The 16660-nt window shown below is 45.3% G+C and overlaps 1 protein-coding gene across 1 annotated transcript in view; it reads right to left on the bottom strand.

Moving 5' to 3' along the window:
- The window catches only part of POLN (DNA polymerase nu), a 149343-nt gene that overhangs the window by 19427 nt on the left and 113256 nt on the right, over positions 1-16660 (bottom strand). The window contains exons 21-22 of the mRNA XM_068276030.1: positions 3381-3463; positions 498-626 (exon numbers count right to left, since the gene is read on the bottom strand). Coding sequence (XP_068132131.1) covers positions 498-626; positions 3381-3463 — 212 coding nt within the window. The remainder of the gene's footprint in view (positions 1-497; positions 627-3380; positions 3464-16660) is intronic.

Genomic DNA, 16660 nt, shown 5'->3' with positions numbered 1-16660 from the left:
TCCTGACTTTATAACACCAGAGGTGAGAGAGAAAAAATTCCTAAAAGTGATTGTATACTGCATACTGATACCCTGTATCCAGGGCCCCTGTCAGGGGGGTACCACCCTTTACAGGGTATGGGGCCCCTGTAGTGACTGGGGCTTGTCCTCCCTACTGAGTGACATACATTTAACTGTTTCCAGAATCCAGCAGTGTGCACTAAACAGGAAAATCTAACTGTCTCATTTTAGGAGATTAGCAATTCCGCACTCTAGCCCACAAATGGTGTGTCCCCCTCCCTTTTATGGGGAAACACAGCTTACTTTTTGGGGGGGCAGAGAGGAGAGGGTGGCCCAGTGAGTTTGCCAGTATGGGAGCCACAAATTTTTTAAGGTGGTCCTGCCTGGTATCTTGTTCTTGCAGGACCCAATGGCCTTCCAGCTGCAGAGGGACTATCACCTCCAGCCTGCCCCACCACTGGTAACCAAAAGACAGAAGTAAGTGATGTATACCCAACCTGTAGTGCGACACTCCTGTACAACCCTCTGTGTGAAGTCAGACACTCGATATTTCTGCAGAAAGCTTTCCATAAATGCATTGGCTTCAGTTGGTGTTGTCCCCAGACATTCTGAAAGGCGTTCTTTTCCTGAAAATATATAAGGGAATATGTACTGTATGTTGTGCAGCTTGTAATCCTGCACTACCTTAATTTACTCCTGCAGCATCATACCTAATAGCACTGGCAGCAATGACATTACTTAAAGTGGGATAAAACTCACTTTTTAAAACTCTTGTACCTATTTTTAGGTACAACAGTAGAAGATCAGTCATTTAACCTCCTGAGCGATAATCCCGAGCTGAGCTCGGGGTATGTCGCGCAGGAGGATTTCTCAGGCCCCGCTGGGCCGATTTGCATAATTTTTTTTTTGTTACACGCAGCTAGCACTTTGCTAGCTGCGTGTAACTTCCGATCGCCGCCGCTCGCCGCCGATCCGCCGCTACCCGCCGTTCCGCGCAGCCCCCCCCCTCCCCAACCCCTTGCGCAGCCTGGCCAATCAGTGCCAGGCAGCGCTGAGGGGTGGATCGGAACTCCCTATGACGTCACGACGTCCATGACGTCGGTGACGTCATCCCGCCCCGTCGCCATGGCGACCAGGGAAGCCCAGCAGGAAATCCCGTTCTGAACGGGATTTCCTGCTTACTCTGATCGCCGAAGGCGATCGGAGTGGGTGGGGGGATGCCGCTGCGCTGCGGCTATCATGTAGCGAGCCCTGGGCTCGCTACATGATTTAAAAAATAAAAAAAATTAAAAAATAGTGCTGCGCCACCTCTTGGGCGATATAATTGTATCGCCCAGAGGGTTAACATAAATCCCTCCCTAAATAAATAATTACCTGGCTGATGCCCCAGTGTGATTGTAAGAGTGCGGTTCAGAAGGGAGTTCTAAGGGTACACTCCCGCTCCTCCCCGCCCTCTCCTTCCCAGTGACGCATCACCCTGGCAACGGCAGACACGTCACTTTGGGCTGGTGCACACCAAGCGTTTTTGGTAGCGATTTCAAAACCGCTGCCGCCTGTGAAAAGTTTGGCTAATGTATCTCAATGGGATGGTGCACACCAGCGGTTTAAGGTTTTTAGCAAACCGCAAACGTGGCTGCTGCAGCATTTTTGCAGTTTGCAGATGCATTTCTGCCTCAATGTAAAGTATAGGAAAAGCTCAAACCATTCTGGAAAACGCTAGATCAGAGCGGTTTTCCAGGTGTTTTTGTTACAGTAGCTGTTCAGTAACAGCTTTACTGTAACAATATATGAAATGTGGTACACAAAAACGCCCAAAAAACGCTAGGCATGTTTAGAAAACCTCTCTAAACATGCCTAGAATCGCTCTGAAAATCTGCTTCAAAAACCTCTAGCGTTTTGAGGATCTGCTAGGTTGTTGGTGTGCACTGGGCCTCAAAAATAGCTCTGAACTGCGCAGGCTTTAGCGAAACAAACTGTTAGTCATTGTGATGTTGTGTCGCTTGGCTCTAGGCTACAATCACATTGAGGGATCATCCAGATAAGATAATCATTAATTTATATGGATATATACAGTAGTATACAGAAAAAAGGGAGGGAGGGGGATTTATGTTAAACATCTACTCTTGTACCTAAAGGTGCCCATACACTCGTCAGATTGGCAGCAGATAGATAAGAAATGCATCTGATGGTCTATCTGATGCGTTTTTAGAACATTTTTTACCAGGATAGAATTCCAACAGATTTCAGTTTGAAATCTATTGAAATTCGATCTGATGGCATTTTTTTGCCATCAGATTTCCATTAAGGCCAATGCAAACTGATAAGCAATCTCTTCAGATCGACCTAAATTTTCCACCCTGCAAGTTCGATGGAAATCCATCGAAATCGATCGAAATCGGCCATCGATCGGTCGATTGGCCAACCGATTTGCAATCGATCAATCGATCGATCGATCGGGATCGATCGGTCGGCCAGAAAATCGGCTGAGTGTATGGGCTGCTTAAGACAAAGTGAACTTCAACCGACTTTAAAAGGACCCTGAAGTTAGAGGAATAGAGGTTGCTATCTTCATTCCCTTATAAACAGTGCCAGTTGCCTGACTGTTATGCAGAGCTTTTGGCTTTAGTTGTTTGACTGAAACACCTGCAACAAGCATGCAGGAAGTGGAGTCAGACCAAAGTCAAAGCATCTGATCAGCATGCTCATTCTGGTCAAGATGCTTATACCATTACAGACAAAACATCAGAAGAAAAGTCAGGTGACTCATTTTTTATTAGAGAATGAATGTGTCAGCCTCTGTGTTTCCCTCTTTAAGCCTTTTGAGACCAGACGGATCTGTCCCCTTAAGGACCAGAGCCGTCCTTTCCCTATTGTGCCCTGTGAATGCTGTGAGCCAAAGGTTCAGGAGCCAATGAAATTGGCTCCTGACAGAGATACGGAAGCTTTTCTCTCACTGAGACAGCAGAGTTAGCGGTTGCTGCAACAGAACAGTGGCGCGAACAGCAACAGTGTGAGTGCGTGGCAAGGATTGTTCGGAATCTACGTCCTTTCAGACCCATAGAGCGAACAGCAGGACTTAGATTCCAAGTACGTCAATCCAGAAGCAGTTGATGTGACATGAGCAGAATTAACAGACACAATCCTAAGCCATATATCATTATCCCATTATTCACTCACTGACTTTACATACACACCTTTCTGTGACGTTATCAGATGCATGAAAGCATGAAAACAGCATTACACTATTACAAACTTTCAAAAATGTTATCAAATTTTCTTGCTTCATTTCAAATGCAGAACCTTACTGGTTACCATGGACATGGGCAGATGTTGCAGACTTATTAAATTAACCCCTAAAATCCAATAAAATGTACTCTTACCTACTCCATAAATAACTGAATAGACTATACGCTTTGCTTGTTCTCTCTCTGTTTGAGTTACATTTCTATAATCAATGCTCTTCCTGTTTAAATAAGCAAAAAGAAAAGCATCAAAACACTTAGAACATGGTGCAAAATGATAATAATAATAAAATATATTGAACACAATCTCCTCTTTCTCAGCTCATAACATTTGCACTTACTACACTGATAGGCTAAAACATATAACCCCACCCCCCACCTAATATTGTGCATTTTTCTTAGCAGAAAATGGCTTCTGAGCAGGGGCGTAGCTAGGGGTGGGCGGGGTAGGACAAGTGCCCCCGGGCGCTGGGTCTCTAGGGGCGCCCAGCTGTGACCTGTGTTTTTTTTTTATTTATTTACCTGGTTACTACCACTGGGGACACCTATAGACCTGGTTACCTATACTGGGGGCACCTATTTTGGGGAAACTGCTGCCAGATTAACTGTATTTTTGGGGAACCGCTGCTGCCAGATTAAGTGTATTTTTGGGAACAGCTGCCAGATTATATGTATGTTGGGGGAACCACTGCTGCCAGATTGTGTCTATTTTGGGGCAACCATTGTCAAATATCTGTATTTTGGAGGAACCTCTGCCAAATTACATGTATTTTTGGTGAAATGCTGTCAGATTACATGTATTTTGGGGGGAAACACTATGGCAGAGCTCAAACTTCCCTGCCAGACCTTTTACACCACTGCTAAGGTCATGTATATTTGGCCCCACCCATTACCATGCCGATGCCCCTTTTTTGACCTTACAGGGCGCATTAATAGTCTTTGTCCCCGGGCGCTGGAAACCCTAGCTACGCCTCTGCTTCTGAGAGCAGGAAAGAGATAAAAAGGTTCAATAAGTCATAGATTTTAGCTCTGGCATACTTCAATGAATGTGTAATTCAGCAAAAACAATAAAACAGTTAAAACGTAAAAAGTAGATTTAAACATAAAATAAAACTGTGGAATATATTAAAAAGTCATTTTTAGGAGAATGATGATAGATACAATCATTTATTTCATTAGTTTATTTTCACCTCAGGTGTCAATGAGGCTGCACCATGCACTTAATGAGCGCGCTGTTTCCAATAATTAGTTACATCGACAATAAAAGAAAAAACAGCACCATTCATGTTCAATTGCATAAATCTATCTTTAACTAGTTCATAAGTATAACCATAAATTCGTAAAAAAACATTTCAAAACCTATAGGATCAGCAGTTTCACCACTTATTTGTAGCAAACAAATTTGTAATATCTCGCTGTTACGGTGCCAAAAATGGACCTTTTCAGTGCTAAACCCAGGTTTACATAAATAGATCAAATGCTCTATAATTCCCAATGCTGTTCCATATTAGTGCAAAAAATTCATGCAAAATTTTTCTTTTCTCTATACAGTACGAACAATTAACAAAAAGTGACTGGGCAATAAATAATTATAATTAATAATAATAAATAATTCTAAGTAAATATGAGGGCTGTAAAGTGCTATATGGCATATGGAACAGCAATACTAGGCGTGCAATAGGAAGAGAAATACTCAGCTAGAATCCTAGGATTTAACCTTTCCACACGCCTTGATAAAGAAAGATCCTGTGAGGCTACCATAGAGGCCTGAGGAAGCGGGCCAGCACCCATGAAACGCGTTGTCTGTCTTATGTGCATGAATAAAAAGTATACTTAGCTTTATGTTTGTCCTTAAAGGAGTTATCAGGCAATCTTACCAAAATAAGTGCTACTTACCAGGGGCTTCCTCCAGCCCCAAGCATGTCCATCGCCGCAGCTCTCCCTTCAGCCGTTCGCCGCAGGTCCGTCCGGGTCCCCGGCTATGACGTCAGGGCGACCGCCAGGTCGGCCTGTACTGCGCCTGCGCGAGCGGCGCTGTCAATCACCGCTACGTGGGCCGGAGCGGACTGCGCAGTCTGCTCCGGCAAACGTGGCGGTGATTGACAGCGCCGCTCGCGCAGGCGCAGTACAGGCCGACCTGGCGGTCGCCCTGACGTCATAGCCGGGGACCCGGAAGGAGCTGCGGCGAACCGCTGAAGGGAGAGCTGCGGCGATGGACATGCTGGGAGCTTGGGGATGGAGGAAGCCGTGGGTAAGTAGCACTGATTTTGGTAAGATTGCCTGATAACTCCTTTAATGAGGTAAGACCTATATACTCCTAGATATATTAATCTGTTATTAGATCTAAAGAGGGTGCCACCAACACAGTATTGAGACATTTTCCACACAACGCCTTGATAAAGAAAGATCCTGCAAGGCTCCTGAAACAATTGTCTGATTGATGTGGATAATGGCAAAATAAAGGCGTGCTTTATAAGAAATTTGGTGTGTTGATGATACTTGGACTTCCAATTCTCGGCCAAGATGGCCTACATGGGCATGCAAACGGATCCAGCGGCAGCCACCACCGTTATCACTGACCTGTTGGCTGCAGATAAGTACTGTATTTTTTGGCCTTTAACATGCACTTTTTCTTCCCCAAAAAACTGGGGAGAAAAGTCCCTGTGTCTTTTATGCCAAATACAGGGACTCCCCGACTTACAAATGCCCGGTGATACGAACCGTCAACCTACCAGGATGTCGGGGACTCCCTGTACTGTGTCCCCATGTGTCTCCCACTCCCCCGTGTGTCTCCTGCTAGTCCCCGTGTGTCTCCTGCTCCCCTGTGTATCTCCCGCTCCCCCCCGTATGTCTCCTCCCCCCCACCGTGTATCCTCCTCTGCCAGGAGCGAAGCTGCCAATTCTCATAGTATTACAGTGGAGCAGAGGAAGATACATGTGGGGAGGGGGATCGGGAGACACACAGGGAGAACTGGAGACACACGGGGGGTAGAGGGAGACACACTGGGGAAAGAAAGGGACATACTGGGGACAGAATAGGACACACTGGGGAGAGAAGGAGACACATGGGGGATGCACTGGGGACAGAAGGGGACATGCTGGGGACATAAAGGGCCACACTGGGGACACAAGGGGACACAGGAGGACACAATATTTGGGGAGAACATATACAAGACGCTCCTGGACTATGAACACACCAGGTTTAGTATATATTTTTCCCTGGTTTTTGTCCTCTGAACTTAGGAGTGTCTTATATCCTGGAGTGTCTTATAGTCTGAGAAATACAGTATTTCTTTTCTTATTGCACGTCTAGTATTGCTGTTCCATATGCCATGTAGCACTTTATAGTCTTCATATTTACTTAGAATTATTTATTCTACTAATGCTGCTTGTTATACATTGTTTGCATATTTATTGCACAAAGTCACTTTTTGTTATAGTAATTGTTTGCACGAAGAAAATAAACATTTTGCATGAATTTTCTGCATGAAGTGGTGCAGGTTTTTGCACTAATATAGGACAGCATTAGGAATTATGGAGTAATTGATCTATTTATGTAAACCAAGGTTTAGCTCTGAAATGGTCTATTTTAGGCACTTCTAACGCGCTTATGATACTTGTACTTATCATTTTGGCCCTGGTGGAACGGCTTAAAGTGGAACTGTCAGCCATACTATCATACTATCCATATGCCATACTATCTCAGAAAAAAACCCCACATAAATAAGTCGATAAATACTTGCTCTACTTTTATAACATATGTATTGCACTGTTCACATTTTCATTTTAGTGATTTTTCTATAGTAAGAAAAAAAGAGAAAAGCCTTCTTGGGATTTTACATTTTGTCTGTGTCTATCAATCCTGACATCATTTCCTCCCTTCCTCTGTCTGTGTATCACTGCCCGCCCCCTCCCAGTCTTCAGACACTCCCACCCAGGTCTGCAGTAAAAAGTGCATTGAGAAATATTGGCCAATCAGAGAGGAACAGAGGTGTGGGAGGGGAAAACAAAAGGGAAAGAGGCTTCAGCCAATCAGACTGTATTAGTTAAGTCTTAGGGGAAAGAAAAAAAATAAAATAAAACCCAGCATGCCCTGCAACTTCCTTTGTGTGGCAGATGTACCAAATAAGAGCCAGGAAACCTGGGGAATGATGTTTTTATAAGAAGAAAAATAAAAGTGATTATTAACTTTTGGATTGCCTGGTTAGCGTCCTCATCACTTGTTTACCAGATAAAAATAAAGAATTGATTTAATGCCTGACAGTTACTCTTTAACCTTCCTGGCGGTAAGCCCGAGCTGAGCTCGGGCTATGCCGCGCAGGAAGATATCTCAGCCCCTGGTGGGACGATTAGTGCCATTTAAAGTGCTGTGCCCGCAGCTAGCACTTTGCTAGCCGCGCGCACAGCTTGATCGCCGCCGCTCTGCGGCGATCGCCCGCACGCAGCGGCAGAAGAGGTCCCCCCCCCCAGCCAAAGCCCTGCGCTGCCCGGACCAATGAGTTCCGGGCAGCGCTATGGGCTGGATCGGAGGCGTCTGACGTCAGGACGTTGGCTGACGTCCATGATGTCATTCCAATCGTCGCCATGGCGAAAGGAGAAGCCAAACAAGGGAGCGCGTTATATACGCGTTCCCCTGTTTGCTATTGATGCCGGCGATGATCGCACTAGAGGGACACATGCGCCCTCTAGTGGTGTTTCATGTAGCTACCACTCTGGTAGCTTTACATGAAACACAAAAAAATGTTTTTTTTAAAAAAGGATTTTTGCCTATTTGGCAAAAAAAAATAACCACCAGGGAGGTTAAAGAGAAACTGTAGTGAAAATAACAAATAATAAAATTGCTTATTTTTTACAGTATAACTTTAGGAATTATTTAGTCAGTGGTTTCCCTTTGTAAAACCTTTTCTCTCCTTGATTTACAGTCTGATATTTATTACAGGTAGTGAGGGACATCTTAACCTCCTTGCCGTTCTAAAAAATCTGGCAAGGAGGCAGCGCCGCACTTTTAAAAAAAAAAATTTTTTAAATCATGTAGCGAGCCCAGGGCTCGCTACATGATAGCCGCTGAGCGGCGGCATCCCCCCACCCTCGCCAATCGCCTTCGGCGATCAGAGTATGCAGGAAATCATGTTGAGAACGGGATTTCCTGCAGGGCTTCCCCAGTCGCCATGGCGACCGGGCGGGATGACGTCACCGACGTCATGCACGTCGTGACGTCAGAGGGAATCCCGATCCGCCCCTTGGCGCTGCCTGGCACTGATTGGCCAGGCTGCGCAGGGGTCTGGGGCGGGGGGGGGGGCGGCTCGGCGCGGCGGGTAGCGGCGAATCGGCAGCGAGCGGCGGCAATCGCGTACTACACGCAGCTAGCAAAAAAAAAAATTATGCAAATCGGCCCAGCGGGGCCTGAGAAATCCTCCTGCGCAGGTTACCCCGAACTGAGTTTGGGATAACCGGCAAGGAGGTTAAGTGCTGTCAGGTGCGCCTCTGCAGAATGTTTGTATACTCAGTTTTCCGAAGCCAGTAAGAACTGTGGGTGACACTGTCACATGTCACTGTCACCAGGATACGTGTTTCCACACTTGATTCTCTTCTGTGGTGGCCCCTAACAGCTGGCTGATGTCTATGGTTTATTTCACCGGGACACAGATCTAATGGTAGTGGTCCTCAGGGGGTTAAATCCTTTATATTACAATTCTTCATTAAGAAGGTTACACATTCAGAATGCTCTGGGAATCAAAGACTACCGTAGAGGACTTCATTATATTTCACAGTGTGACATTTCTTTTTACTTGTCCAGTTATCAACAATTTCCTGCATGACATATCAGACTGTCTTTGGAAACAAGTTTTTAAAAAAACACAAGTCTGAGGTGGAATCTTTGATCTGTGATGCATTTCTGAGCTGCAGTTGATAGATATTAAGCTGGCAGTGAACTTCCTTCCACTGTTACTGACTAAAAACGAGAGCAGTGGAACTGTGTTCGACTGCGTAATGTTATCCAAATAAAGCCCAGGGGTCTTTGTGCCATTTCCGTCTGTATGTAAACTCACATATTGTTAAGAGACGGACACCGCATGAGACAAGCTCTTTGCGAAAGTACATGCCATCTGTTTTTGTCATTTTGTACAGCTGGCATGCTATTATTCTATCTTTTCAGGTTTGGCGTTGTTTCTACTTTGCGATTAGTCAAAAGCAGAGTAACAAGAAGAACAGAAAAAGAGTGGATAAACTTTTATAGCTATCCTCTGCATGAACACATTTTAGAAATAGTACAATTTGAATCCAACTTCTGTCTACAAACAAAGGACAATGGGCCCAATCCAATTCACTTTCCCCCTAATTTTCTCCTTGCAGATAATTTTTTATCTACTGTTTAAAACTGGGGTGTCAAACTGAAATACAAAGTGGCCAACCTCAATGTCTAGAGGCCCCCTTCCTCCATTATAAAAGTTCCTGGTGTCTAGTGGCCCTCCTCCCTTCCCTATACAGCTTCCTGGTGTCTAGTGCTTTTCCCCTCCCTCCCCCATATGGCTTCCCTGGTGATCAAGAGCTTTACTTCCAATATAGCATCCCTGGTGGTCTAGAGTGGGCCAAACATAACGCAAAGTGGGGAAACCACTGGGGGCCCAAATATGATGGCTCTGAGGGCAAGATATGGCCCAGGGGCCAGAGTTTGCCATGTATGCTTTAACCACTTCCCAACCACAGTTTTTTTTCCCCTTAAAAACCAGAGCAATGTTCAAATCACGCTCCTTCCATTAATTCGCTAATAACATTATCGTTATTAATCACATAGATATGATCTATATATTGATTTTTTCGCCACCAATAAGGCTTTCTTTGGGTGGTACTTTTTGCTAAGAATTATTTTATGTTACATACATTTTAAAGGAAATAATAAGAAAAAAATGAAAAAAAAAATCAGTATTTCTCAGTTTTCGGCCATTATAGTTTTAAAATAAAACATGCTGCTGTAATTAAAACCCACACATTTTATTTGCCCATTTGTCCCGGTTATTGCAACATTTAAAATATTTCCCTAGGTCATTGTATGGCGCCATTATTTTATCTGGAAATAAAGTAGCATTTTTAGTGATTTCTAATTATATATATATCTAATTAAAATCCTTTATTTGCAAAATTAACAGTAATATTCCTTCCTGACATTAACATATAAAAAGTCTATAAGTTAACCATTTTTTTTATTATTATTATTATTTTTAATTTTTTGTGTGTTTTATTTAGGTAACTATAGGGTAGGAATGTAATGAGTTAAATGTAATACAATGTATGTATAACTATATATAAAGTGTATGTGGGTGTATGTGTGTGTATGTTTGAGTGCATTGCATTTTACTTTTTGGCCACAAGATGGCACTGCACTTAACGTCAGAGTACGGAAACAGTACTCGGAAGTAGTTAGTGTATCTGTTTACGTGAAAGAGAACCCGAGGTGTGTTTAAAGAATGTTATCTGCATACAGAGGCTGGATCTGCCTATACAGCCCAGCCTCTGTTGCTATCCCAAACCCCACTAAGGTCCCCCTGCACTATGCAATCCCTCATAAATCACAGCTGTGCTGTGAGGCTGTGTTTACAACTGTAGTGTCAGTCTCAGCTGCTCCCCCGCCTCCTGCATAGCTCCGGTCCCTGCCCCCGCCCCTTCCCTCCAATCAGCAGGGAGGGAAGGGATCAGGCGGGGACTGGAGTTCTGCAGGAGGCGGGGAGAGCAGCAGACTGACACTATAGAGATAAACACAGCCAGCTCTGACAAGCTGTTTGTCAGCAGCGTGGCTGTGATTTATGAGGGGTTGCAGTGTGCAGGGGGACCTTAGGGGGGTTTGGGATAGCAACAGAGGCTGGGCTGTATAGGCAGATCCAGCCTCTGTATGCAGATAATATTCTTTAAACCCACCTCGGGTTCTCTTGAATGAAATGCCGGCATCAGCGTGATGCCGGATTTTCATTCATCGCAGGGACAGCGATCAGAACGGGAACAAGCTGTTCCCAGTCCCTGATCAACTTAGCGCTGGAACTGCGGCGGAAATGAGCGGCGGCAGTGCGGCGATTCTGAGCGGCGAGGTAAACAACGCGGGTACTTGTATTTACGACCCTGGTTGTGAAGCAGTGTGCAGGGGGGCGTAAATACACGATGCGACGGTGGTGAAATGGTTAAAATAACTTGTCATTACTCTGCAATCAAAAAAAAGTATTTGATTTCTGGTGGCTTAAAGCAGACCTCAACCCAGAACTTCATCTCTGCTCTTAAATATAGGCAATTGCATAATGCATAATAACCTTTAAAGAAAAACATTTCTTTGTTACAGCTTACAGAACTCCTTTAGTAAATCTGCAGAGTCTACTTCTTGGATTCATGGGAGCACAGAAAGAGTTAACCTTCTGTGTTTACATATTAGCACACAGCTCAGCACACACTTCGGTACAGTTCAGACAGAGATGACAGCTCAAATGACACTTGTGATTATTTGCAGATAAGGGAGAATTAGACAAGCTGTTCTATCTAAACACACACAGGGTGGATTTCCCTGTGTCTTCTCATGAAGGATGTGAAAACATCACCAAGAAGAAAACTTAGAAGAAAAAGTGAATTGTATAAGGCCCAATGGGCGTATTTTACAAACAACAGGGTTGTGAGTGGCAGTGATCCAAACCAATGGGAGGCCTTGGCGGCCAATTTAAATATGTTTTTTGGTAGGACAGCATACTGCAACCAAACAAGAATATTACATAAGAAAGAACACAGTGATGAAAACTAGAAACTGATACTTGCATTGTATTGTAATAAACTACATTAAAAATCAGTGTGCTTTATTTTATTTTTTTTAAATAAAATTATGTTTTTTAAGTGCAATGCATGATAGTTGTCAAAACTCCCATTACAAAAATTTCAATAACTACCCTTAGTTACATAAAAGAACATTTGAAAGCAATCCCACATGTTCTCTGTGTGTAAACATGATTGTTTACTGTTACTGCAGATCAAGATAGCTTATCTCTAGCAAATGTAATCATTGCTGGCTGAAGCTCTCTGATAGTGGTGCTCGTAATGTCCGATTTCGATTGTGTACAAATTTTCTGCAATTTCAATTCTACCGTAATCGTAATTACGAACTAAAGCAGATTTCCATTTTAAGTCCGATTACGAGTGGTAATTATGGTTGAAATTTCGACTTTAATTATACTTGCATTGTACACTCATATATGAGTCATACTTGTATAACAACATACATGTATTTAAAAAAAACATTTTTTTTTGTTCAGAGTGTGGGAAATATAAAAAATTACGCGGGGTCCCCTTCCAAGCTTCTTTAACCCCTTGTCCCCCCCCCCCCCCCCCGCAGGCTGGTATAGCCAGATTGGCCTCGTGGGGCTTTGCACCCTGAGCTATACCAGTCCGAATGTTCATGGTATGTGGGGCTCTGGAAGAGAGAGGCAGCAAAGCATCCCCCTCTTCCCCACAGCCAATATCCAATTCATGGACAAGGGGCTCTTCCCCACCTCCAGTGCCCAGGAGGAGTTGGGGGCCGACAACGCCCTGGGGGGTTCATGGTGGCATCTAGCAGTCCCTTTAAGAAGGGGACTCACAGATGCCTGTCCCCTCTCAGGTGAAATAAATATAGGAGTACTGAGTAACCCCTACCCATTTCCAAAAGAGATAAAAATGCAACAATGAGTAAAGCACTTAAATGTTCTTAATTAACCATGAATACTTACCTTTAACTGCTTGCCGACCGCGTCACACCGATGGGCGTGACCGCGGCGACAGCCCAAGGACTGCCTAACGCCGATCGACGTAAGGTCCTTGGGGCTCGCACTGCAGGAGATCGCGTGCAGGCTCCGCCTTCAGTCTCTCTGGAGACTGTTAGACGGTGAAACCGACGTCTAATTACATTGTACAGCTCTGTTATCTGCAGCAGCTCTGTACTGGGGACAGCTGTGTGACACGACTGTCCCCCTGGGACACTAAAGAGTGATCAGCTCTCATAAGCAGAAGTCTATGACAGCTGATCGCCAGGATTGGCTGGCTGGGGAGAGGGAGGAGCGCTTGTCTGTGCTGGATCAGCTATGGCCTGTGGTGAGAGGCTTTATTGAGTATATGGTGAAGGAGCACTGGGTGTCATTGTAACAAGGAGCACAGGTGAAGTTATGTATGCCCCAGTCATACAGTATCACACTATTGCAGTTCCTTTCTGTTTTCTATGTCTGGAGTACTCGAGAGGAGAAAAGAACACATTGTAAAGATCCTGTATACTGGCTGGGCCAGAAGCGCTGTTTGCTGATCCTGAGAAGGGCAGCCCAAATATCTGGTGAGCGTATAGTGTAACCATTTACAACAAGAAGATTGGGAGAAGTTCCTTACACCCAAGGACTCTGGGAGGAATTTTATATGGACTTTGGGAATGTTTAAGTATTAAGGGACATTGTTTTATGATTCAGCGCCCTGTTATTACTCCCCATATTTTATACTTAAAGTGACACACGCACTTAAAAGACAGGAGCGACCCAGGAAAAATAAGCGGAACAACGGTACAGCCATTAGGGCATATAGTGGAGGAGCGCACACTGAGGTTGTCTGGTTTTAATTTAGGGACGAGCACCTCTCCACTGGAGTCTAGTGCTGTGCTTCTGCCTGTCTGCTCATTACTCGCCCTAGTGCCCAGCATCTCCTACCGCATGTAGCATGATTGCACACTACAAAGTAGAGTGAGGTGCCAGCACTAGAGGGAGCAGAAAACAGACAGGATGGTCGCCAAGGTACAGCACTGGACTCCAGAGGGGAGGTTAGAGCACAGCTTCTGCCTTTACACACTGGGCTGGGGAAGTGCAAGAGGGAAACGGATAGTGGGACAAGGAGACAGAGGGAGGCACACAGGGGGACAGAGGGAGGCACACTGGGGCAGAGGGAGGCACAGAGGGATGCACAAAGAGCCAGGTCATTCACAAGGCACCTTAGGCAGGTGCCTAGGGTCTGGAGAGAGTCTAGGGGTCTATTCAGCATTGATTAGGAAGATACCTTGAAAAACTGATGTTTTGTTAGTATTCTCCAATTTCTATCAAAACTTTGAATGGTGCTGGCATTAGAAACTTCTCAGTTTTAAATGTGCTTTAGGCCTCGTTTACATTGTTAACGCAGAGCGGCTATGTGGTCGGAACGTAACGTGCACAATCGCACGCCATCTGCGCCGCTGTGCGCAGCTTATCCCATTTACTACAATGAATGGGTCAGCGCTGCACTTGACCGAAAAATGCATGCAGCAGTGTGATAGCACATCGCTGATGTGGAAGGTGCTGTCTATGCACTTCTGCTGTTATTGCATGTCGCACACCATGCCGAAATGCACACGGCAGAGCGTATAGTGTAAACAAGGCCTAAGCAGGGCCAGTTCTAGCTTTTTGCTGCCTGAGGCAAACTTGTGAGCATGTGCCCGCCCCCCCCCCCCCCTCCTCCCCGACTTGGAATGATCGCACAGCACCTGACAATTTACTCTGCTTCATTTAATGTTCTCACATGACATTCTGCAGCTCAACACAATAGCACACTGGCTGGCTGTGAGTCTGTGACAAACAACCTGCTCAAGTTCAGCTACTCTATTCCTCCTCAGTCAGGACAGCAGTGCCACCTCCCTTCAGCTGTGCAAGTCAAATGAAACAGTGCTGCTCTCCTGCCTCCCCCCTCCTAACTCACTGTCAGACTCCTCACACTGCATAATAAGCTGTTTTTCCCCAATGATGACCTCTTCACCTCACTCTCTTTATGCTTCTCCTCCTACTCTGACTGCATGCTGTTAGTGTAAACACAATACAAACATGCCGTCCCTGTTAACTCTGTGCCTGATGCAAATGTTTCACCTTGCTTCATGGGAGAGCCAGCCCTGGGCCTAAGTCTTTCCTCAGCAGTCACGGTCATGGAGTGCACAAGCCTGTAAGGTAACACGTCACTGCATGGAGAGCACAGTCTATCATTTTTATTTATTCAAGCACCGAAATGCGAAAGCTCGCTGCATTCAGCAGCTTCATGCTATTATATCTCTGCCTGACATCTACTATTTCATCTCTCTGTCCTGCTGATACCAAGCACAGGGCGATTAGTCCCTTAGCAACTGAAATGGCACAAATGTTCCGCAGCCGTCCAAAATGATAATTGGGCCTTGTAGTGGTAAGTGCTTTTCCCAAACCCCAATTCAGATTCCAACATTTCATGCGAAGCAGCAATTAGAAGGTAGGACAAAACAGGACATATAAGCTAGCAGAAAGGAGAAAGGGTAGAAAAGGCACAGCTTTCTCTGGCTCTTCAATGATTAATTACTTGAGAATGAGTGAGGCAGTCAGGGTGTGTGTGTGTGTGTGTGTGTGTGTGTGTGTGTGTGTGTATGTGTGTGTGTGTGGTGTGTGTGTGTGTGTGTGTGTGTACGTGTGTGTGTGTGTACGTGTGTGTGTATGTGTGTGTGTGGTGTGTACGTGTGTGTGGTGTGTACGTGTGTGTGTGTGTGTGTGTGTGTGTGTGTGTGTGTACGTGTGTGCGTGTGTGCGTGTGTGCGTGTGTGTGTGTGTGTGTACGTGTGTGTGTGTGTGTGTGTGTGTGTGTGTACGCATGCGTGTCCCCACACGCATATCCCCATAAATGCCTAATAAACCTTCTCATCACGGCCAACAGAAATGCTTGGCATGGATACATTCCTAAAGACAGTGTATATGTCCATTTTAGAATGCACTTAAAAGGAATCTGAAGTGAAAATAAACTTATGATATAATGATTTGTATGTGTAGTACAGCTAAAGGTGGCCATACACTGGTCGATTTGCCATCAGATCGACCAACAGATAGATCCCTCTCTGATCGAATCTGATCAGAGAGGGATCGTATTGGCTGCCTTTACTGCAAACAGATTGTGAATCGATTTCAACATGAAACTGATCACAATCTGTGGAGCTGCCGCCGCCGCCCGCATACATTACCTGATCCGGCCGGAGCGAGTCCCCCGGTATCCGCTGTCTTCTCCTCCGTGCTCGGCTCCAGCTTTATTGAACTTCCTGTCTGGGGAAGTTTAAACAGTAGAGGGCGCTCTACTGTTTAAACTTCCTTCCGGGACAGGAAGAAGTGAAGCCTGCCGGACTCGGAGCCCAGAGGAGAAGGAGCAGTGGTGACAGCGGAGACACGCGCCGGCGGAACAGGAAATGTATTGCCGCTGTATTGCGTCGGTCGTCGCGCATTCGAACGCCACTATCGACGCACTCCCGACCCGCCGGCGATCGAGATCTTCCACACGGACAGGATCGGCGGGAATCGACAGGAACAATCGATTTCGGTCCGAAAATCGATTGTTTGGTCAACGTTTGCGCAACGATTTCACAGCAGATTCAATCACAGTGATCGAATCTGCTGTATATTGGCGGAAAA

This window comes from Hyperolius riggenbachi, chromosome 1 (assembly GCF_040937935.1).
Source record: "Hyperolius riggenbachi isolate aHypRig1 chromosome 1, aHypRig1.pri, whole genome shotgun sequence".
Taxonomy (NCBI): domain Eukaryota; kingdom Metazoa; phylum Chordata; class Amphibia; order Anura; family Hyperoliidae; genus Hyperolius; species Hyperolius riggenbachi.
Note: the sequence above shows the minus strand (reverse complement) of the source record. Positions and strands in the feature narration are given on the sequence as shown.